Source organism: Trachinotus anak, unplaced genomic scaffold (genome assembly GCF_046630095.1).
Source record: "Trachinotus anak isolate AG129_WGS33_773 ecotype Australia unplaced genomic scaffold, CSIRO_AGI_Tana_v1 ptg000016l, whole genome shotgun sequence".
Taxonomy (NCBI): Eukaryota; Metazoa; Chordata; class Actinopteri; order Carangiformes; family Carangidae; genus Trachinotus; species Trachinotus anak.
The window spans coordinates 2544883-2568125 of record NW_027273867.1 but is presented as its reverse complement, the minus strand read 5'-3'; the positions used below and the strand labels follow the sequence as shown (position 1 = coordinate 2568125).

The 23243-nt window shown below is 43.0% G+C and overlaps 2 protein-coding genes across 2 annotated transcripts in view; both read right to left on the bottom strand.

Moving 5' to 3' along the window:
- Nucleotides 1–1021: 1021 nt before the first annotated feature.
- Nucleotides 1022–19536, bottom strand: mgat1b (alpha-1,3-mannosyl-glycoprotein 2-beta-N-acetylglucosaminyltransferase b). Its single transcript, XM_071501040.1, has 3 exons — nt 18381–19536; nt 12244–13545; nt 1022–4991 (listed from the first exon to the last, which is right to left on the bottom strand). The coding sequence occupies exons 2-3, from the start codon at nt 13114–13116 to the stop codon at nt 4290–4292; spliced, it is 1575 nt and encodes a 524-aa protein (XP_071357141.1). The 5' UTR covers nt 13117–13545; nt 18381–19536; the 3' UTR covers nt 1022–4289.
- An 819-nt stretch (nt 19537–20355) lies between these two features.
- vars2 (valyl-tRNA synthetase 2, mitochondrial) overlaps nt 20356–23243 on the bottom strand; it is a 29216-nt gene continuing 26328 nt past the window's right edge. The window contains exons 29-30 of the mRNA XM_071501038.1: nt 21585–21734; nt 20356–20857 (exon numbers count right to left, since the gene is read on the bottom strand). Of these exons, the coding sequence (XP_071357139.1) occupies nt 20780–20857; nt 21585–21734 (228 nt within the window). The 3' untranslated portion in view covers nt 20356–20779. The remainder of the gene's footprint in view (nt 20858–21584; nt 21735–23243) is intronic.

The following is a 23243-nucleotide window of genomic DNA, read 5'->3' as shown; positions in this document are numbered from 1 at the left end:
TGTAAATACAGGGAAATGTCACTTCTACAGCATAGTTTATAGTTTATAATGATAATAATGAATGAAGCTCAGTGAAGTTGTCTGTTTAGTTTGATGTTAAATTCTGCGTCTCCTCTATATTTCTCATTTTCACTTCACTGTATCTTTAACTTGGCTGCTCTAAAAAACCACGCAATCACAAAAGAATGATGAGGTGATCACAGTCTCACTGCACATTCTGTCCATGAACACCAATTCATGTGCAGGGAATGGTGTATCCATCTGGTCTGATGGATCTGGATTTGTGCTGAAGCAGCAGATGGTAGGGTCAGAGTTTGACTCCATGGACCCACCCTGCCTTGTGCCAACAGTCCAGGCTGGTGGTGGTGGTGCAATGGTGTGAGGATACCACTCAATCATGGCCTGAATGTCACACTGTCTTAGTATTGTTGCTGATCATGTTCACCTCTTCATGGCCACAGTTCACCATCTTCTAATGGCACATGACAGGGAGTCCAGTTCAGTCTCCAGACCTGGATCCAGTAGAACCTCTTTGGGGTGTGGCAGAACAGGTGATTGGTAGCACTATTAGCATGGTGTTCCTCATGAAGTGTTTGGTGAGTGTAAATGGAAACAGACTAAGATATAATGGACTGTGGCATTTACAGCCCATCAGTGTTTGAAGACACCCTGGTGCCTATGACCAAACTCCCATCTATGAGTCAGTTAGCATATGTGCATCATGGTTAGCTCGGAGTAAACCACTACAAAAATACTGGAGCAGGGACTCCAGAGGTAGTAGAACTGCATATGGACACTTCGGATCACCTTAATCCTTCCACTGGATGAAGACTCTGTAGAACAGGACAGGACAGGAGTCTGAGATTCAATCGGTGTTGTTCTTCACTTTGATCAAGGTGTTCTTGAACTGGTCCCATCTTCAAGGGTTCGGTTTAGAGTAAGCTAAAGTTAACCTGCTCAGTGCTGCAGATGGCACAACTGACTTACTGTTGTCAATAAAAAGAGTGACTCCTTCAGCATGTGGACAAAAATATCAAAATAGTTGATTTTATTTATACTGTGTTAAAGTTATAAACACATCAGGCAGTGGTTTTACACGTCACCATACAGACATGGGAATCAATCAATCTTGTGGATAACCTCCCAAAGCTAATTACAGTACAGTGATAATCATTTCTTCAGCCATTTCTCAGCCTTCTTGTTGCAGAAACAAACAAAAACTATTAAACAATCAATGGTTTTTCAACAAACCTAAGCTGGCCAAACCATGGTTTGGATGTCGTGTAATTACGACTTGCCCCATATCAGGGCTTCAGGGCTTCATCTGTAAAATGTCAGACTCAGTGATGTCTGAATCTTATTCGCAGCTTGGCAAACCTGTTAGACCTTCAAGTTCTAGATAGTTAAATAATTTCAAAATAGCCATACCATTACAGTTTCTTTCATCCTTCATATTAATTATTTCCTTCAATATATTTAGTCACCAAGTTCATTCACCCAAACAAAGAGGCGTGCTGGAAATGTAGAAATCCATGACCCTCTGAGGGCAAAAGGGAGCTGGAGAATTAATGTGGTACAATTTGCTTTAGCAAAGCGATTCTCTTCAACCACCAGAGATCAAACATAAAGGCCTCAGTATGCTGCAGACATAGTGTTTGTCAGGTTGTCTAAAAACCTTTGACATCTGAATTGAGCTGCGTCTGACAATTTCTGCAACCTTCCTCGACAGTTGAGCCATCAATCACACCCACTGTGCACTGTGTTTAGGCAGGTGTGTGGATGAGTGGGTGGGTTTGAGCTTCCTTTTTCTATTCTTCACACAACTACTGTCCACTTTGTGTATGAACCAGGTGCAACAGCAGAAATGCCTTTGAGCAGAGACTGTGAAAATGTATATTTACTTATCCCCGTTTATACAATTAACTGTGTCAAGACTACAAAGACTGCAGTTTTTTTTTTGCCCGTTTCTGAGTGTGGTCCTTGGGAACAGGTAGTAACACTTAAATAAGTCTGACCTACTTCATCTGAGGCATACAGAGGCCTTAATTCCATGAGATCATCTCTCTGCATTGATTTAGTGCTGTGCCATGTCATCACACTGCTTTCTAGGCCATGTTCATAACCTGATCTACGAACACCAGTGCTGATCATTCAAGAAAAACTCCACCCTTTAACCTCCCACACTGTTACACATCTGCTGCTTGTCCTGTACAAAATATTCCCAGGACTATTTTATTATGAAGTATCATTCAGTTTTGATCTTCTTGCTTTCTGGCATCTTCACCTTTCCCATAAAAGCTTAGTCCCCTGTGGAGATACAACAGTTCTCCCTAAAAATCTGGGGCTGGTTGCACAAAACAACTTAAGTCACAGAGTCTCTTTAGGTTTCCTTAGTTAAGGACAAACTTCAAGGCATTTTTCAGAAGACCCTTTGCTGGCCACTTGCAACACTTTTGGGAAGCCAGCAACGTTAAAGAAGTGCACCGCCATCTCATCCTCCCCTTGTTTTGATGGGAACTTCACTGCAGTGTTCAGCAAACAGGTAAGACTGTTTGAAACATGGTGAATGACATGGTACACCTCTGATCTGTGGACTATAACTGACTGGAAACACCCTGTAGCATACAACTGTAGAGCAACCATTAAATGCAAAGCAGTTTGAAGAGCACAGCTGTGGAAAGTAGTGATCCAGTCAAATCTGTAATGTGAAATAAATTCCTCCCCATTAAGGGTGTCCATTGGGTTTTCTTGGTCGCAGAACACTCTTTTTAGCAGCAGCTGAACTGACTTTAAGTGATTCCTTATGTATAAGACCAAAATAAGGAGAAAACCTTAAATACTTCGGTGAACATTTTAAGGGAACCGTAAGGAGTACGCTTACGGGTATGCAACCATTTTTATTTTTAACTCTGACTTGAATGAAAATCTCAAAGCTGTTTTGTGCAACTGGGGGCTGGTGTTGTAAAGCTAATGTAGATATAGACCCGATTCAGGACCATATCAATCCTGCCGTTATCTCCTGAGACTCAGACATCTCAGTCACTGAGTAGCTCATGACATTTGTCATAGGGTGAAAAATACTCACCTTGATGGTAGGTAATCTTCTAAGCAACCTGTAAGGTCTCTTCTGTTTCAGTCAGTATAAATCACGGTGCAGGATGTCTTCCTTGCACTCAGTGCTGCCACTGCTAGACAGAAGATATATTACAGCAGCAGCACAGAACAGAACTGTCTCCTTTCTGTAGTTTTCAGCACTCCAGTCAGTTTGTACTGACTTCAGTGGAAGAGACCGTTTTTGGTCAGACCAAATCATCTTGCTGATTATTTTGCATCCACCTGCCATCGGGTGCCCCACCCTACAGGTTTTCTACAGTCTGGTGAGTATGCCAAGCTTCTTCCCGTAACAGGTTATATGAGCGACTCTGTGACAGAAATGTCAGACAATGATACTGAGTTTGTTGGTCCTGGATCAACTGCAGCTTGGGAAGTTAGTTCCTCTGCTTCTATTGCAATTCCTTCTCTCTGTGTCACTGATGAAGAAGCCTTTCGTCTTTAACGATAACCATCAGGGACATGACTATGATGACTCTGTTCAGTGCGGGATATGGCCTTTGTTTACCAACTAAAAGACACTGCAGTAGAAGCTTTTCATTTTCCTTTGCACACAGTTCTGCTTCTGATTAGTTTTATAGGCTTGAACAGAAACATGATCTGAAGAGTTGCATCAATTTCAAAACATTTTTGAAAAACTTAAAAGTAAAAAAAAAAAAAGATGATGACCCAAGATCTCTCAGATAGTCACTCTGTTTGTGTGTGGTCTCTGCTGTGTTATCACTGACACAGAAACATACCTACCAACCTCCACTTATAGCTGCTGCAAACAACAACAATGTGATGTTACGTCTACATTTGGCCAATACTCACAGGAATAAAATAACACATCAAACAAAAAGGGGCCCAGAAAGCAAGGCACGTCGCCAGGAGCTGTTTCGAAACAGTGTTTAAGGGTGGAATTTTTCCTTTCCTACAAGATTAAAGATGTGAAGTCTACATGGCCCTGAATTTACTGATCCCAAATGAGCACCCTATTTTAGAAGCTTCCCTACCGACAGGTCTGGGGCAACACTTGATCTCACAGCTCCATCGATGTGCAGCCCCGTCTGTGCTGCTTTAATTCCTTCACAAACCACTGCAACTGCTGATATTCTTTGGTTTGAGAGGGTGTTCCTCTGAGTAAGGCTCTCTCCCCTCTTCAACCCCATTTACATTGTACTTTCTGAATCAGTCTCTCAGCTCCAGCTGATGTCATACTGCATCCATCCCTCTGGCGGCGCCAAGAACACCCTTCGGCCTCGATACAGGAAACTGACTACACCCCTGTAACCTGTACGAGGAACTCCAGATTTCAAGTCGTCCATCACCCCCAAATTTCGAGCAAAGACTTTAAAACTGTCCCGGGTGGAGTACTGCACCCTGTATGGTCCAGGGCCTCTTAAGCTGCCCCCTTGTTGCAGTTCCTCAATTTTCACCAGTGGTGCGCTGTAAACCTCTTTGATAAACTTTTCATCATATTTCTCTTTTAGCAAATAAGACAAATTCTGTTTAGTAAAAGGCACAAATTGAGTGTTTAGCTTAATATAACGAAGGTACTGGTCAAAGAATTGACCTAAACTCACGCCTTTTCGGCCAAAAGTGATAGTCCGTGAGATTTCGGGCCGGATGCAGGAGCGGTCCTTGCGCTGCTCTGGTTGACGCATCCAGTCATCCCAGAAGGCCAAGGGCCATTTGGGTTCCAGTTCGTCCCACATCTCCTTAAGAAGCATCCAGCCAAGACCGGGGAAGAAGTCTGTTCTGTAGAGGAGCTCAGCCTTGGACGGATCCACCAATGCGTCTCTGCCGTTATCGTTCCAAGCAGAAACACACCACAGGGTGGGGTCTGAGCGCAAGATCGGGTACAGAGCTCGGAAATACTCAAAGAAGTCCGGTGCCACCTAAATGAGAGGAGAGATGCACAGTGGTGAGATACTGCTGCTTCAGAGATAGTCCACATAGGAGAAGAAAAGCATTCTCGACAACTTCACCTCTTCACTGTCAGTTTGGGCTAAAATATCAACTGCACTTTATTTTAGTTTATTTTTAAGGATGGGTACCACAACCCGCTAGCTTGTATGCTAGCAGCCAGGAGCTCACACACAGAGTTAACTAAATTATAGGAACATTCATGAAAAATAAATAATAATGATAATAACCATTAACCACCTGATTGTTCTAGGTGTCATTCAGAAATTCAGTTTCAAATCACTCAGAGCACTGGGGGCTGATTTAGTGATGTGGGGGCTGCTGGTAAACTACTGCACAGTAAAAGTACTGACAAAGAAAAAGACCTGTAGCAAATTATTGTGTAAGACATTTGTTTTACATTTCCACATTACAAAATCAGTCTATACTAGTGATTTGTTCTAACAATGCTGTTGAAGTTTGCTACTCAAGAATGATAATTGAGAACATGATAAAATAAATCAATGTTAATTCTGTTCTTGATTTGTTTTTTGTTTACCTCGTACAAAGTAACAAAAAAGTACTGATAAGCAGTATCAGTAAAAGAAGTTGTAAAATCTTCATGAAATCCATCCCTACATTTTTTCATAATCGTTTCTACCAGTGATGATGATGATAATAATAATAATAATAAGTTAAAAGCTGAGATGGAAACACAGCAATGTACACAACATGTTTTATCAGTCAGTGATGGAGAGAGTCCTCTTCTAGGTAGCAGTCTGCTGGGGCAGCAGCATGTCAGACAAGAATACAAGGAGATCGGACAAACTAGTTCAAAGTGTCTGGGTCTGTGTCTGGGTCTGTGACTGGCAGGAGTCTGGATTCCCTCAGAACTGTTGGGGACAGACACATGCACTGTAAGAAGCAGCCATCATGGACCCTCTCCACAACATCCTTCAGACCAGAGAAGCTGCTACAGCAGCAGCCAATGTCTCATCTCTCTGCTGCAGGACTGAGAGGTTCAGGAAATCCTGTTCCCACTGTCATCACACTGTTCAACACTTCAGACAGAGACAGTGGATCATGATGCCTGCCTGCCTGCCTGCCTGCCTGCCTGCCTGCCTGCCTGCCTGCCTGCCTGCACTAAGCAGAGTGCAAGTCAAAGCTGAAGCAGCTTTGGGTCGTCTCTTCAGAATCAGAATCAGTTTTATTGCCAAGTATGTTTTCACATACAAGGATTTTTTTCTGGTGATTGGTGCAATTGATCAGCAACAGTGGGGCTCTCTAGCCTTGTTGATAAGGCTAATAGCAGATGGGAAGAAGCTATTTTTGTGGCGAGAGGTTTTGGTCCTGAAGGACCGCAGCCTCCTGCCAGAGGGGAGTGTCACAAAGAGTTTGTGTCCAGGGTGGGAGGAGTCAGCTACAATCTTCCCTGCACGCCTCAGAGTCCTTGAGGTGTACAGGTCCTGGAGGGACGGAAGATTGCAGCCAATCACCTTCTCAGCAGAGTGGATGATACGCTGCAGTCTGTTATTGTCCCTCTCCGTGGCAGCAGCGTACCAGATGGTGATGGAGGAGGTGAGGATGGACTCAATGATGGAGGTGTAGAAGTTCACCATCATAGTCCTTGGCAGGTTGAACTTCTTCAATTGCCTCAGGAAATACATCCTCTGCTGAGCTTTTTTGATGAGGGAGCTGATGTTTAGCTCCCATTTGAGATCCTGTGTGATGGTGGTTCCCAAGAAGCGAAAATGCTCCACGGTAGCCACGGGGGAGTCACACAGGGAGATGGGGGTGGGTGGGGCTGGGCTCTTCCTGAAGTCCACTATCATTTCCACTGTCTTCAGAGCGTTTAGCTCTAGGTTGTTCTGCCTGCACCAGGTCACCAGACGGTCAGTCTCCCACCTGTAGGCAGACTCATCGCCATCAGAGATGAGTCCAATGAGAGTGGTGTCGTCTGCAAACTTCAGGAGCTTGACAGACTGATGGCTGGAGGTGCAGGTGTTGGTGTACAGGGAGAAGAGCAGAGGAGAAAGAACGCAGCCTTGTGGGGATCCAGTGCTGATGGTCTGGGAGTCAGACACGTGCTTTCCTAGCTTCACGTGCTGCCTCCTGTCAGACAGGAAGTCGGTGATCCACCTGCAGGTGGAGTCAGGCACGCTCAGCTGGGAGAGCTTGTCCTGCAGCAGAGCCGGGATGATGGTGTTGAAGGCAGAGCTGAAGTCCACAAACAGGATCCTGGCATAGGTCCCTGAGGAGTCCAGGTGCTGGAGGATGAAGTGGAGAGCCATGTTGACGGCGTCATCTACAGACCTGTTGGCTCTGTAGGCGAACTGCAGGGGGTCCAGGAGTGGGTCAGTGATGGATTTGAGATGGGACAGGACAAGGCGCTCAAATGATTTCATGACCACAGAGGTCAGGGCAATGGGTCTGTAGTCATTTAGACCTGTGGGCCTTGGTTTTTTGGGGACAGGGATGATGGTGGAGGATTTGAAGCAGGCTGGCACGTGGCAGGTCTCCAGTGAGGTGTTGAAGATGTCCGTGAACACTGGAGACAGCTGATCAGCACAGTGCTTCAGGGATGATGGAGAGACAGAGTCAGGACCGGCTGCTTTGCGGGGGTTCTGCTTCTTAAAAAGCCTGTTGACATCTCTCTCCAGGATAGAGAGAGATGTTCCTTTGGTAGGGGAGGAGGGGGGTTCTGATGTGGCTCTGATGTGGAGGTTAGTATCAGGCTTGTCCCATTGTCTTTCAAAGCGGCAGTAGAACTCATTCAGATCGTTGGCCAGACGGAAGTCGTTAGTGGAGTGGGGGGGTTTAGGTTTGTAGTTTGTGATCTTTCTGAGCCCTTTCCAGACAGAAGCAGAGTCATTGGCTGAGAACTGGAGCTGAAGTTTCTCAGAGTACAGTCGTTTAGCTTCTCTCACCGCTTTGCTAAACCTGTACTTGGACTCTTTAAACCTGTCCCTGTCCCCACTCCTGAAAGCTTCCTCCTTTTGCCTCCTGAGCTGACTGAGCTTAGCTGTGAACCAGGGTTTGTCGTTGTTATAACTCACCCTGGTACGTGATGGGATACAGCAGTCCTCACAGAAGCTGATGTATGACGTCACAGCCTCTGTGAACTCATCCACACTGTTGGAAGCAGTCCTGAACACTTCCCAGTCAGTGCAGTCCAAACATGCCCGCAGATCCTCTATGGCTTCACTGCTCCACTGCTTCGATGTCTTCACAACAGGTTTACACAGTTTTAGTTTCTGCCTGTATGTGGGAATCAGGTGGACCATGACATGGTCAGAGTGGCCCAGTGCAGCCCGGGGGACGGCGTGATAAGCACCACTGATTGTGGTGTAACAGTGGTCCAGAGTGTTCCCCTCTCTGGTCGGACAATTAACAAACTGTCTGTATTTGGGCAGTTCGTGGTTGAGGTTACCTTTATTAAAGTCACCAAGGACAATAACTACGGAGTCCGGGTTGGTCCGCTCCACACACAGTATCTGCTGTGGCCTGTGGTGGGATGTAAACACTGACCAGGATGAATGAGGTGAACTCACGGGGGAGTAGAAGGGCCTGCAGTTTATGATGAAAGTCTCCAGGTCAGGAGAACAGTGCTGCAGGATCACTGTCACGTCTCTGCACCAGCCACTGTTAGCATAAAAGCAGATTCCTCCACCTTTCGTTTTGCCGGACAGCTCTGTGTCGCGATCCGCTCTGAAGAGTTGGAAGCCGGCCAGCTCCAGCGCAGAGTCCGGAATCGATCCACACAGCCACGTCTCCGTGAAGCACAGGACGGCAGATGAGGAAAAGTCTCTGTTCTTCTGCACCAGTAGCTGAAGTTCATCCAGTTTGTTGGGCAGTGAACGGACGTTGGAGAGAAAGATACCTGGGAGAGGTGTGCGGAGTCCGTGCCGGCGGAGACGCGCAAGCGCACCGGCACGTTTTCCTCTCCTCCGGCGTTTCACTGCGAGAGCAACGGTCAGTGCACCTCTGACCAAAATGTCCAATAATTCCACAGGTGAGTCGAGAAAAGTAGGAAAAAAATCCACTGGAGTTGTTTCTCTGATATTAATGAGCTCTTCTCTGGTGAAAGAGCTCCGGAAACCAAGGCAGAAAACTGGATTTACAAAGAAAATAAGGCAAAAAAATGCGCACCAAAACACCGAGGCAGCTATCCGCGGCGCCATGGCTCTTGACCAAACTGGAGGTTTGTTTCCAACCTGTTAGACTGTATGACTCCTCATGTGAGTGTAAGTTATCATTTTTGATACAATGATGGGTAAAACTACAAAACCCAAGTTGTGATACAGATTATAATTTTAAAGCTCCCATATTTTACACTTTTCCTGTGTTTTATCTGAAGTGTTGATCTCCATCAGAAGATATATTCATGGTTTTAAGAACGAAAAACCATCTCAGTGTAGTTTTACATCTCCTCTCTCAGGCTTCTCTCTGGAGCTCTGTAACAACAGGTCAGTCAGCCAATCACTGGCTGACAGCAGCATCCATCTGCTTACTCAGTTGTGATTATAGCTTTTTGTTGAGCAAAGGAAAAAGAAAATGTTGACTGTGAGCTCTGTGGTTTCCATGCTCTTTTCTGTCATGTCCTCCTTACTAACCTGAATATTAATATTCTTGCTATTCTTGACTTTTGAATAGGAACTAAAAACATTAATGATGGCTCCATTTCAACAATTACTTACGGCCTGCATGTAAATCATACTTAAGTAGAATTACAGAAGTATTATCAGTCAAATGTATTTAAAGCACCAAAAGTAAAAGTACTCACTCTGCAAATAACATCACATCATTAGACTGTTGTACCTGCTCGAGGTGTGGCAACTTTAGTTTAAGTCCCATGGTTCCCAACCAAGGGGTCAGGCTCCTTCAAAAAGGGTGGTGAGATGATTAATGGGTTGGAACAGGAGAAAAAAAACTTCTACTAAAAAGTTATGCTGAATAAATTTGTATTCTTTGGACTTCTATGTTGTTTTTGTGACATTTTATTTAATTTTTTTATGTTGCTGGGCTTCAATCTTTAATCAACTGAGGCAGACAGTCACAGACCCTGAGTCTGGTTCTGTTGGAGGTTTCTTCCAGGTGTTGCTCACTGTGGGAACTGTGGGGTTTCACTCTATAATATTGTCAGGTCTTGACCTGACCCTGTAAAGCACCTTGAGATAATGTATGTTATGGTTTGGTACCATACAAATAAAAATTGAATTGATTTTAAACTCTTAGTTCAGAGAAGGAAAAACTCCCCTAAACAACACTTCTTCAAATGGGTGTTCAAGTGGAAGAGGGGATTAAAACATTAGCCATGTCATTGCAATGTCCCTGGTTGAAGTCCAGCCAGGGACATTTGTTGCACGTCACCCCCCATTTCCTGTATCTCGGTACAGTCAAAAAAAAAAGTGCATGAAAAATACTCCAAAAAGGAAATTTGTGCATTTAAACAATTTAAACAATGAAGTTTTACAGAATAGTCAACTGCACATATTAAGTCTACATGATGGCCCCACTGGTGGTTAAATGAACTTTACTTCTGTCAACTCAAAGAGAGATTAGCCAAACAAACAGAGAGTTAGTCTCTGAGTTATCAGTAATGAAAAAGAGAGGAAACCAGTGAAGAACAGTTACATAAGTGAACCCAGATTTTCCCTGCTCACTGGCAAAATAATTGCTGATTTACAGGGCACAGTTTCTCCCTCAAGCTCCTGGTTCAAGTCAAAATTACTTTTAATTTCCTGTAACTTATTTCCTGCTGCTGAAGCAGTTTTTGTACCAACCAAATTTCACTCTGATGTTTTTTTTTTTATCCTCCTCTGGCAGCTGGGAGACATTTTACAGATTCATCAACAACTTCTCTGTTCAGTGCCGGCATATATAATCCAATCATCAGTTAAACCTGCCAGAATTACAGCAGTTCAGATTATCAATATCTGATATTTGTTCTCTCTCCCAAGTAGCAGTTATTGTTCTGCTGTGATCCAAAACACACACACACACACACAACCCTCTGCAGTTAAAATTATATATATATATATATATATATATATATATATATATATATGCTGTGCTGTGCAATAGTTCTGACTGGCATCCAGTCTGGGCTTTGTGACAACACTCTAAAATGGGTGCTGTGTAGAGTCGGTCACAGTCTGAATAAGCTGCTGCAGCACATTTTGAGGAAATAGTCTTCAGTGAATACTTGAGACAAATGTGGAACCTGTGGAACCAGCTCAAGTCATCATTAACCCACATTTCACTGTAATTACACTTTGACCATGGAAAGGCTACACAACCTCCTCAAACCTGCCAGACAGAGGAACTGTTAGGTCTTTTCTTTCTGATACTTAACGTGAAAAGATGGATATGAATCTAATATCTGTGTTAAGCTCCTCACCTGTAGCCAGTGGTGTGTCCACTACAGTACTTGCCGTGTCCACTTTTGAACTTGTTGACCTTATCCATTTCTCTGCCTTCTGACATGAACGAAGATTTTGAGTGCTTGTTGTCATTGCTTAGCCATTTGCTTCTTTCTCACCACTGTCTGTACCTCAACTTGTCTACTTCTCTCTACACTTGAGGATGGCAGGCAGTGAAACTCCACTGAAGACACTGCATACTTATAACAACCACTGGACACATCATACACACTAGTAGGAGTAGTCAGGCAGCCAAGACTCTTCAGGTAAACCATGAGCCACTACATGGGCAGTAGAGTGAATGATATTTGTCCTATTTCTAGATAAGGTATAAAGAGGAGAAGACATTACTAATAATGTTGAGTTTTTATAAAAACAAATACACATGAGAGAAGGCATGGACCAACAAACCACAGGCACCTAATCCATTAAAATACCCAAGACAACTAAATCGTTTGTCACTGCTATCGATGGCAAAGCCAAAGACATAAATAAGACAATACATACACTGGTTATTTAAGACACACTGAGCACATCCCAAACCAATCAGAAAACCAGTCAAACCAGACTTACCTACATGGGTACCCTGGGGGTCTAAGACACAGTACTAACATTGCATTGCTGCCTTGAGTTTGGTTCAAGTTCATCTGAGGACCCATATTATATTTAAGTCCTCCTTTCTCTCCCCTTCTATGTGCTTCTACTGAAAAATTATCCAATAAAGGCAGCATGCCTCACACAAAGCGTGTAATCAGGGATGATAATGCCTATTGTAATGCATAGTTATGGTAGGACAATGAGGTAGAAGTCTGAGAGCACTCACCTCCAGGTCATCCTCCACGATGACTACAGTAGAGTGGGAGAGAGTGTTGAACACTTGGTTGAGAGCCCAACGGTAATGTCGGGCAATTTTGTAATATCCCTGGAACTTCCTGTGCTCTGGCCGGACTCTGATGTCCGATAGGTCCGGCTGGCTTATGTGTGTCACTTGATCTCCATATGAACCAATCACACGAGCAGTCTCGGCATGGCCACAGTCCTGGCTGACGATGATTGGATATAGTTGCGGAGAAGGGCGGTACTGTATCAGTCTGTCAAGGCTTCGTTTTACTGTCACTCGGTCACAAGCAATAACTAGAATGGGAATGATGACATCTGGACTGGCAACTGAAGTTGCCAAATTATCCTTATCAGCAATCTCTTCCTTTATTTCAATGGCCTGGTCCTGTTTTAACTTAGAGTCCGGAGCTACTGTGTGACCAGGCTTCTGCGTTGTATGTTGTACTTCGGTTTGGGCCCTGTCATCCACACTGTCTTTGACAGGAAGTAGAGGCTTTGATGTCTGGTGGACAACTTCTTCCTTGACTTTTTTTGTGTCATCGGTTTCTCTTTTCCCAACATCTTTCTGCCGAACCCACACTGCCCTGTGACTTTCAATCTGCTTCAGTAGCTTTTTCTGGGTCTCAAGTTGAACTTCGACCTCCTCCGCCAGTCGGATCACCTCGCCAGCCAAGTTGACCTGGCCTCCTTTCCTTTTGCCCACACCCCACTCCTCCTTTCCTCCTGGTTCGGCTCCACCACCTTCTCCGAGGCGGCCGATGGGAGGACGACCCCAAAGATAAAGTAGAAGCAAAGCATTCCAGGCAACAAACAGGAAAGCACCACATAGTATAAGAGAACCTTTCTTGCGAACCATGGCCCAATGACACTAGAAAAGGGATGGGGTTGTGAAAAAGTCTGCAGTAGGGAAGGTAACAAGTGATGGAACCAGAGTGAGAACCCTACAGACTGATGTGGCAATCTCAGATGGGCAGGAAGTTTATATCCAGTCACATTGTAGTTACTTCAGATTTGAGATCATCCTGTCTTTTGGCAAGGAAGGTATCAGGGGGAGGACTGTCAATTCTAAAATGAATTTACCTGATCCTACAGTGGATTTCGTGCATTCCATAAAATCCTAAAGAGATGGGGCAATGAGCCGAGACAGGACTTGAAGTTCAGCAAAGGGAGGTTGCAAGGTCAGATGAAAGTTTAAAAAAAAAAAAAAAAAAAAAAAAGGGTGAAAACGGGGTCACGTTGGGTTCAGGGAATGTGACTGCTGGTGTGTTATCCTTAAGCCATCATCCTGAAAACAACAGGAAAACAAATAATCAGCAGAATAAATGCAGCTTATCTGAACTTTAAATAATGGAGCAGGAACAAAGACTTGTAAAACAAAGCCCAGAAAGTTTTCAGACCCCTTCACTTTTTTCAGTTCTATACTAAAACTGTTTAAATTTATTTTTTCCCTCATCAGTCTACAGTCTATTCCCCATAAAGACAAAGTGAAAACAGAATTTTAGAATTAGAAAAGGAAAAACTGAAATATCACATTGACTTAAGTATTCAGACACTTCAGACAGCAGTGAACACAGCCTTGAGTCTTCTTGGGTTTGACAAAACAAACCTGTGATTTGGGGAAAAATGTGGAAAAAAGTGAAGGGGTCTTTCTGAATGCTTGTAGTTCTTAAACATTTAATATTTGGTTCCTATTACTAACAAGGGCTCAAAAAAGTACCTTTCTGTACGATATCAAAACTTAGGTATCATATCTGCAATGGTAACACAATACTCAGTAGCACACATGACAGTGTAACAGAACAGAACGCACTTCAGCTCTTTATGTTAATGGTCCTGTCAGGTTTGAACATGACATTTTTTCTTTTGCAGAGACCAAATCCAAAAACCCATGATGTTATCAGGCAGCAGCAGTGTTGTTTTACTCTTCAGAAGTGGAGTGACAAAATATTTCTGGAGGCGTGTTACCCTGAACAGTCACTTTATCTGAGATGCCCGGAGGGGCTGACAGGACGTCCTGCTGATCTCCATGTGATCAGTCTGACTGAGCAACTCATGTGAGCAAAGAAGTCACACATTGAAGATAGCCTTCCTGCTATGCACTTCACGGCTTCATTCATCCTCACTGCGGTGTTTCCCACAGATTGAGAATTTACTTGTGGTGGTTGGACATGCAGCGTGTGGCCGATGTGCGCACAGGGACTCCTGCAGTTTAAGGGGGAAGAGTGTGAGGTTATATTCTGTAGCGACAATGTGCTTGATGCCTTCTGCAACTCGGAGACCGAAAATAAGTTAGTTTGAAGAGTGAGGTAAAGGTCTACTGTCAGATTTACCTAGACTAAAACCGAGTGATTTTATCTACCTGGGCGGCCTGACCTGTCCAGGTCGAGCTGCATGGATCCTGAGGATTCTAAGAAGAGGGGAGTACCACTTTCATTTTTTTCCTTAGAACATTACAACAGTTCCGACTGACTTGTTAATGTATGCAGCAATCCACACAGAAAAGGGAAAAGAAAAATAGGAGAAAAATGTTACATTTGAATGAGATCCTGGATGTAATAGTCCGGCTGCAGTCATAAAGTCAAAAATAATCTTATTTCCTAACCACTTTTCCTTTGACCTTGATGGAAAATGTCATGAGGTCAAGGACAGATGTGAAAGAGAATTCATAAGGACTTAGGAAAAGACAACTACGCTACAGAGAGAATCAAACTGCACTTACAGTAGGCTTTTTTTTTTTTTTTTTTTTTTTAAACCATCTATAACATAGACAATAAATCCTCCTTACCTCACCACATACACAAAACAAACAGGATTGAAAATGTTGAAATAAGATAACATGAAGGAACAAGTAGAAAAATTGGATTCATTAAGATAATAATTCAATAAAAATAAGCAACTGAGTAGGGGCCAGAATTAATTTTATTCAGACATTCGTAGGCTTTATAGACTTTTGACTTTTTTGTACAGAAGTGAGCCGGGTTTTGAGACCAACATTTATGTATAGGTTATTATAATGATGATAAAAATGAGGATATTCTTCATGATGACTCCTAACTGGACTATAAAGAGAATGAATCTATATTTATGGATTTGGAGCTCAGACAATTAGACAAGGATTTCATGAAGTGTTGGATCGTGTCACAAACATAAAACAGCTGCTCTGATGTTTCTACATTTATGTGGGTCAAATGAGGTGAAACTACAAGCATGCCTCGTTTTAAATGTTGCTGTGGCAAAGAACTGTGGAACGGCATTTTCTCCTTTCCTTTTGCAAAGGAAGGTCCACTGTTTCCTCTGAGATAAGATAGGAAGCACTGAGGCTTCTTTCCTTATCATCTAGAGAATTGGACCAGCTCTCATCATGGCTGCTGCTGCTGAGATACTTCAGGTCATTTTAATCAGTTTGGAACCTTTCTAAGAAAAAAAAGCAACATGCCACAAACAAAGGCTTTTCAACCGCTGCCTCAGACCATCAGCTGTTCAGAGATCTGGTGGAGTGTGAACATCAGAGTGAGGTGGACTTCAGGTGATCTGTGGCTCTGCACTAAAACCTACTTTAAGATGGATAATAACACTTTAGCTACTCTCTCACTCTTAACACATGGAACAGGCTGGGTCCATCATGGTTTAAGTAGCTGACACGTCCAATTCACATTTATTATCGGCCCAAAATTTTAACATGCGTCCCTGGTGTAAATGAAACCTCGTGATAGGTGTCTCATACACAGCCACTGTGAAGCAGATGAGTTCTACATGACTGAACAATCAAACTGCGTCACGTTCATCAGATCAGGTGAGTGATCTTGACGCAATCAAAGGCTACTGTTATGGACTGAACACCTACAGACTCTACAGTTAACACAGACTCTGGCGTCATCACTAATCCCTTAGTAAGTATTTCGTTCACATACTCATGTTTACATTTAGTATCATCTGCACCTCTTGACGACATCTGACTTGTCCCTGGAACCTCGTGTACATTCGGACTCGACTCACTGTGGTAGAGAGACTAGGACTGCACTAAACACACAAAAAGACTCAGAGCTGGATCACTGTTCTCTACCACTTTTTTATATAATTTGGCTGAACAGACCCTTTAAATTAGCCCTCTGTTGAAATGCCTGTCAATACCTGAGATTTTGCTGTGCAGTCAAAGTTCAGCTTCCCATGGACAGAAAGGCTCCAGGACCAAAGCTGAAGTGCTTACACAGAGCGCTCCGGTCAAACAAAACTACGGCAGAGTGTCGACAGTGTGTATGCGACAGAAAAGGTTTACTTTGTCATCGTAAACCGAAGGAGGGATGAAGGAAGCTCCTCAGAATTAGAAAAGCCTAAACCAATTAGTGCTGATAAATATAGGCCCACAATAATCTTGTAAGGATAGATGTTTGACTACAAGGAGCAGATGCTCTGATTAGTAGTGGCTCTCTGTACTGTGCTTCACCGCTCCGGGACAGGACAAACATTAACATATCAGACCTGTTGGTCTTATTGTCACCATCACCTGACAAACTTTATAGAGCAGTCATATGTTTTTACAAAAGGTTGCGGTCAGGGGCGAGGTCTAACACACTACAGCACACAGCTGTTTTCATGCTGGAACTACTTTTTTGTGTCAGTAACAAAAAGGATTTTCAAGATGATGAAAAAACTGTAAGAATGGGTTGTAAACACGTGTACAGGGTTCTCAGTTTTGTCTTGTATGACATTAAAAAAATAAGTCCAAATTTACAGACATAATAAGAGAAACATTTACAACTGGCCTTAGACTGTCCTCACACACATTTTTTAAAGTCAAGTGCAGTTTTTACTGCGGCTGCAGCTAACAAATAAAACATAAAAAACGTCCCCCCCCCCAATCAATCATTAAATCTATGAAACACCAGAAAATTGTGAATCTGTCAATCACAAGTACTCACAGCCTAAAGTGACAACATCAGACTGATTGTTTTGTCCTATCAACCAAACCCCACCCAAAGATACTCAGGTTGAATACAGCAAATCTTCATATTTACACAACATTTTTAGCTGGACTGACCCATCAATTAACTCATGGTTCCAGCTCTTGTTTTTACTATTTTACATTTTCTAACTTTTTCTTGTTTCATCTTTGACATGTAATTTGAAACAATCTTTTGTCATGAAAAGATAAAAATCACCAGATGTTTTTAAAAACTCCATCATCCAACACACAATTAATTTCAATCACCTGTATCCACTTTTATTCTTTAAAAACGATTTAATGCAAGATCACATCAGGCCATGGAGATTTCTTTTTTCTTTTCTTTTTTTTTATGCAACTAACTATAATTCTGATCATTGATGGATCTACTGATTATTCATGAATCATCTGGTCTATAAAAATGCCATAAAACAGTTTTGTGAAATAATCAAATGTCAAAACTGTCACATGAGGCAAAAGAAAGCAGCAAATCTGCACATTTGCGAAGCTGGAACAAATTTTTTTTTTTGGAAAATGGCTAGAAGACAATTTATCAGCCGACTGATATTATTTTAATTTATCTATCAATAGCTGATCAATCAACAAACCATCTGCTCTGCTCCAACCACAAAAAAATCTCATAAAATGTATCTGGATAAAAAATGTAAAAGGTGTTCTTCACAGGCTAGATGTTTTCAAGGATGAGTCTACCTCCTCCATAGTATACACCCAGGCGACAGTTTATTAGGTACACCTGGCTAGAACCTGTAACAGTCTAATACATGGATCATCAGTAAATCCGACTTTAATGAAGGTTCTAGTGTTAATCTTCTGTGAGGCAACCTTCATGTAGATTGGATTCAGTGCAGGACTGTTGTATTAGGCTGCACTGGTTTTAGCGGTGTACCTATTAAAGTGGTAACTAACTGTATATGTTGCTAATCTGTTTTGATAAAGTTACTAAGGTACTGCGTGTACCTTGAAAACACAAAAAACTACACAGTAACAACAGCTCAACTAATGTAGACACGTAAAAACACGAGGAAAAGTGAGTCAGGATACTTCACGTCCTTAGGGAAGAGTCGGGCCAGACGGAAACCAGAAGTCTAAAGAGACTATGAGCCGAACAAGAAGCGAACTTTAGAGCTAAGGGATATAAAGGGTCAAACTGACCGTACCTGAACTCGGATCGGCTTACGAACCCGTCATGCCTCCCCTTCAACGCTGTAGTGAGTTAAGCTTCGTGGACAAGAGGAGCTGACTGTGGACAGGGAGAGATGGTGGGCAGAGGGAGGGAACTGTTGCTCCTCTCACAGACTGTACCAGCTGAAACTCTATTCTTCTTTAACCCCCTCCTTCCTCCGTCAGACAACGTGGAGCTGACTGGTAGGATCATTCAGAGGAGCCTGCGGCACGGACCCACAGTGTACACACAGTGTACCGTCCGGCTGACGCTCCACAGGACCGCACTGTGGACACGCAATCGGGACCGAGAGGCGACGCCTCTTGGTTTGCTAACATTAAATATCATTTACTTTACGCTGATGCGAACAGCAGGTGTCTGGCTGTCGAGATGAAGCCCAGCTGTTACGCTTCACATACTTCTTCTTTGAAGGTGTTTATGTTAGCTGACATCAAACTCTCGGCTAGCTGAGTTAAAACACAGAACACAATGGGTGTTGCAGCCAGGTCTTTATCACCTCTACAATCATCTCAGAGCATCAGGGACTTGCAGAGTGTTTTAATAGCCAGCTGATAGCTAGCTGGCTAACGCCGAGCAGCAGCAGTGAAGCTTTGCCGTCCCGAGCGGGGACGTGGATGTAGCAGCTGAGGCCAGTCCCACTCACCTCTCTCACGCCGGTCTGAACGCGTCGGCGCGGCGTGCATCTCCAAAGGACACGGGAGTCGCACCAGGCTGCAGCGCTGACGGGCGGCTGACTGGCTAGCTAGCTAACGTTAGCTAGTGGAGCCACCCTCACATTTCCCTCGGCATCACAATCACTGCACATCTCCGTGTGGGTATACAGCGGCTCCACTAACGCCTGCACCTCCAGCTCTGGCTCACGTTATTTTCCCAGCTCTGCTCTTTTAACCGACACCAGTAGCCTGCTAGCATTAGCAGGCTACGGTGTGTGCTCCGCTGCAAAACGTTTACAATTCCACCGGCATGTGTGTCCACAGTGACGCTTAGCAGTGAGAAGTCCCGTCCTCTGCCCTGGTTCAGTTTCTCATATTCCAGCTGTGTCCACCACAGGCTGCCTCCTCTGATGACGGCATTTTTCATTTGACTACACAAAACCGCACTTCCGGATTATAGACTCGTGTAAGGCCGAGTTGACCCGACCTGAGCCGGAATCCTATCCCTCACAATTTCACCTCCTCTCTATAAAAGTGCTAACACACGTGTCTAATAATAATAATAATAATAATAAATTAATTTTTAATTGCCCTTTAATGCAAGCAACACCGGGATCCTACACTTCCTATGATACAACATAATAATTACTATTATTAATATCATAGGTCAACATTATTATGACAGACCTCTACCGGTTAGTATAAATGAATTCTAAAATAATTCTGATTTAATATGAAAGGACCTTCTTGACATGCACTACTAATTCACAGTGTAGTGTAAATGGTATAACTGGCTACAAACTGTATACATCTTGTACATTGTGCCATATTCATTTGGTACAATTAAGTGGAAGATTGTGGTCCAACTCTTAGTCTCCGTTCTTAGCTTTTATTGTATTCTTATGTGTTTATAATATAATTACTACTTTTGTGGCTGATGCCATTTGGCTAGCTACTGCTACTGTAATTTCCCTTTGGGATTGTTTGCAGAGATTTTGTCCAGGTGCTTTGGCTTCCGCACACAGGTTCGGTTAGTCAGGTTAACCGGTGACTCTAAATTGTTTGTAGGGGCGAATGTGTGATCATGAATGGTCGTCTGTCTCTCTATGTGACTGGTGACCTGTCCAGGATGTACCTTTCCATTTGCCTAACATTAGCTAGGATTGGCTCCAGCTCCAGCTCCAGCCCCCCTCCTGTCCCCCAAACAAAAACAACAACAACAACAACAACAACAACAACAACAACAACAACAACAACAACAACAACAACAACAACAAGAAAACACCCTTTGTCAAATGTAGGAAAAGACACATTCATTTTAAAGACAATGACCACACAGCTCAACTATCAATGCTCTTGAAAAGCCATGACAGGACACAAGTACTTGCTGTGTGCAGTAAGTGAGCAGATGAAAACTTCCATAGCACCATCTGTGCATTAACAAAATCCGTTAATGTCCCTTTCTATAGATACCCACAGCCTGCCACACCTCCTCCTGCAGGCAAATTGTTCATTACACAGGGCAGTGCTGCAGTGACAGAGTGTGACAGTGACTTTATGTGCATTATGTAAACAACATATTAATGATATTATACAACTACTCATTCATTCCAGCAGTGTAGAGATCTCAGGCTCAGACAACATCATAAATAATTCATCAAGTCGATCAGCTCTGACGTCCAGCAGTCCACACTGTCACTGTCATGCCTGCTGGCTGCTGTTACTCTGTTGTTTGAGTCTCTTGCAGCACCTTCAGCTGGTCCTCAATGGTTTTCAGTTCCTGCTGCACAGCTGACATCTGAGCACAAGGAAGGGTTAAAAATATGAATCACATGAAAACTTTCACACACTGTACATGTTTGCTAGCACACGGACGACCGCAGAACTATAGTAAAACAAATACTATTATTAACACTACTACTATACACAATTAAGACACAAATAATTTCATGATCAGAGATGCAGCCTGTGAACAGGTAAGGCAAGTGAATGCTTGGGGCCCCAGACTGTTGAGGGCCCCTGAGGGCTGACAAAGTTAACTTCCCAGAAATATCTCCAAATGCAGCTCCCTTCCCCTTAAGCAACCAATGGATGATTTGCAATGACATCTCAGAAGGAAACCTCCTTAAAGGGGCCCCCTGTCATTCCCTGGACGATTTGCAGCAACGTCTCAGAAGCTGTGTTGATAACTATTTTCACCACAGCTGCACATACATACAAATTATTTTTATTTAAAAGATAATTAAACTAAACCTATAATTTGGGTTATTTACAATGTGACATGTGAGGCTTTTATTGTTTATATGTATATATATTATAATCTATATTTTGAATGTTCTTTATATTTTGATAATCCTTTTAACGTGAACAGGGACACCAGTGTATGTAACAATAACTTTTCTCGTCTTCTTGTGGTGAGGAGTTGTGAATAAAAACCTAATGTAAAAATATAAACTTTTCCACCGCGACAACCAATCATAAATAACCCACAGCAGCTTCCCTGCACTTGACTGCTCAGTGCTCACCTTACTGTCCGTCTGCTGCCTGACGTGAGCAGGAACTTTGCTCAGGTAGTCTGGAGATTGGACCCTGCGGAGGATTTCCTCCAGCTTGGGAACGAGCTTGTCTCTGCGTTGGGAGAGCTGCAGGATCTGTTTGTCGACATTCATTCCGCTCTGTGAGAGCAAATCACATGACACTGTACGTCAGACACAATCAACATCCTCATCACCAACTGAAAACCTTAAATTGTGGAACCCACCAGCACAATTATGTTACACTGTCAGGCCTTCTCTCCATGTCATGTCATTCCAGTTTGCACTCTGATTTTCAAGTTAGGTAGCACATTGCAAAGTCAAGGCGAAGCCCATTTCACAATCAATTTCTAGTGATTATGGCAGTGTTATACTTTAATACTACTCTTTTTCCTAACTAGAACTAATGCAATCAAATCCAACAGTCCTGTAATAACTGTAGGTTCTAATGTTTTAAGAGGTGCTCTTACAACTTCATGGTTATTTGGAAGCTGCAGTTTGTTTTGTGTTACACCAACAGGCATTTCTGTTGTTTTGTCCACCCTGTGTGTAACATTAAGCTTCTGTGATATCAGTGAGGGTGGTCTAACCAACAGAACAGCAACACAAACTAACACAATGGTGAAGTTGTTAAAGCAGTTTCAACAAAAGTGGAACACCTAGGTGTACCTAATAAATTGCAACCTGACTGCATGTTTGTAATACAAACTGTTTTCAGCTAATGAGTTGACCGGGGGGCCCGGAATTACACCCCCGTTTCCAAAGAAGTTGGGACACTGTGTAAAATGTAAATAAAAACAGAATGTGATGATGTGTAAATCATATAAACTCATATTTAACTGAAAATAGAACAAAGACAACATATCAAATGTTGGAGTGGAGAAATTTTATTGTTTTATGAAAAATATCTGCTCAGTTTGAATATGATGCAGCAACACATTTCATAAAGTTGGGACAGGGTCATGTTTACCACTGTGTTCATCATCTCTTCTTTTAACAACAACACTGCAGACAGGTCAGTTTAGTGTCCTGACTCTTCTACTACAGAGACATGCTGCTGTAATACTCTCAGAATGTGGTTTGGTGTTGTCTTGCTGAAATATGCAAGGCCTTCTCTGAAAAAGACTTTGTCTGGATGGCAGACATGTTGCTCCAAAACCTGTATATACTGTTCAGCATTAATGGAGCCTTCCCAGATGTGCAAGCTACCCAAGCCATGGGCACTAATGCCCATGGCTTTTGAACTGTGCACTGATCACAAGCTGGATGATCCCTCTCCTCTGTAGCCCGGAGGATGCAGTGTCCATGATTTCCAAAAAGAATCTGAATATTTGATTGGTCAGACCACAGGACAGTTTTCCATTTCAGCTCAGACCATCTTAAATGAGCTCAGGCCCAGAGAAGTCAGAGATGTTTCTGGATCATGTTTAGATTTGGTTTCTACTTTGCATGGTAGAGTTTCAACCTGCATTTGTGGATGAAGCAACAAACTGTTCAAATTCCCATATTCTTTGCAGTTTAACATTGAGGAGCATTATTCTTAAACTGTTGCACTATTTGCCCACGCAGTCTTTCACAGAGTGGTGAACCTCTCCCCATCTTCACTGCACAGAGCCTCTGCCTCTCTGGAGCCTCTTTTTATACCCAATC

Excerpts from the sequence above, each read along its gene's own strand:
- mgat1b (XM_071501040.1), bottom strand. The coding sequence starts at position 13,116 with ATGGTTCGCAAGAAAGGTTCTCTTATACTATGTGGTGCTTTCCTGTTT. Across the intron at positions 4,992-12,243 it reads TCGTGGAGGATGACCTGGAG|GTGGCACCGGACTTCTTTGA; the intron begins GTGAGTGCTCTC and ends CCTCTCATTTAG.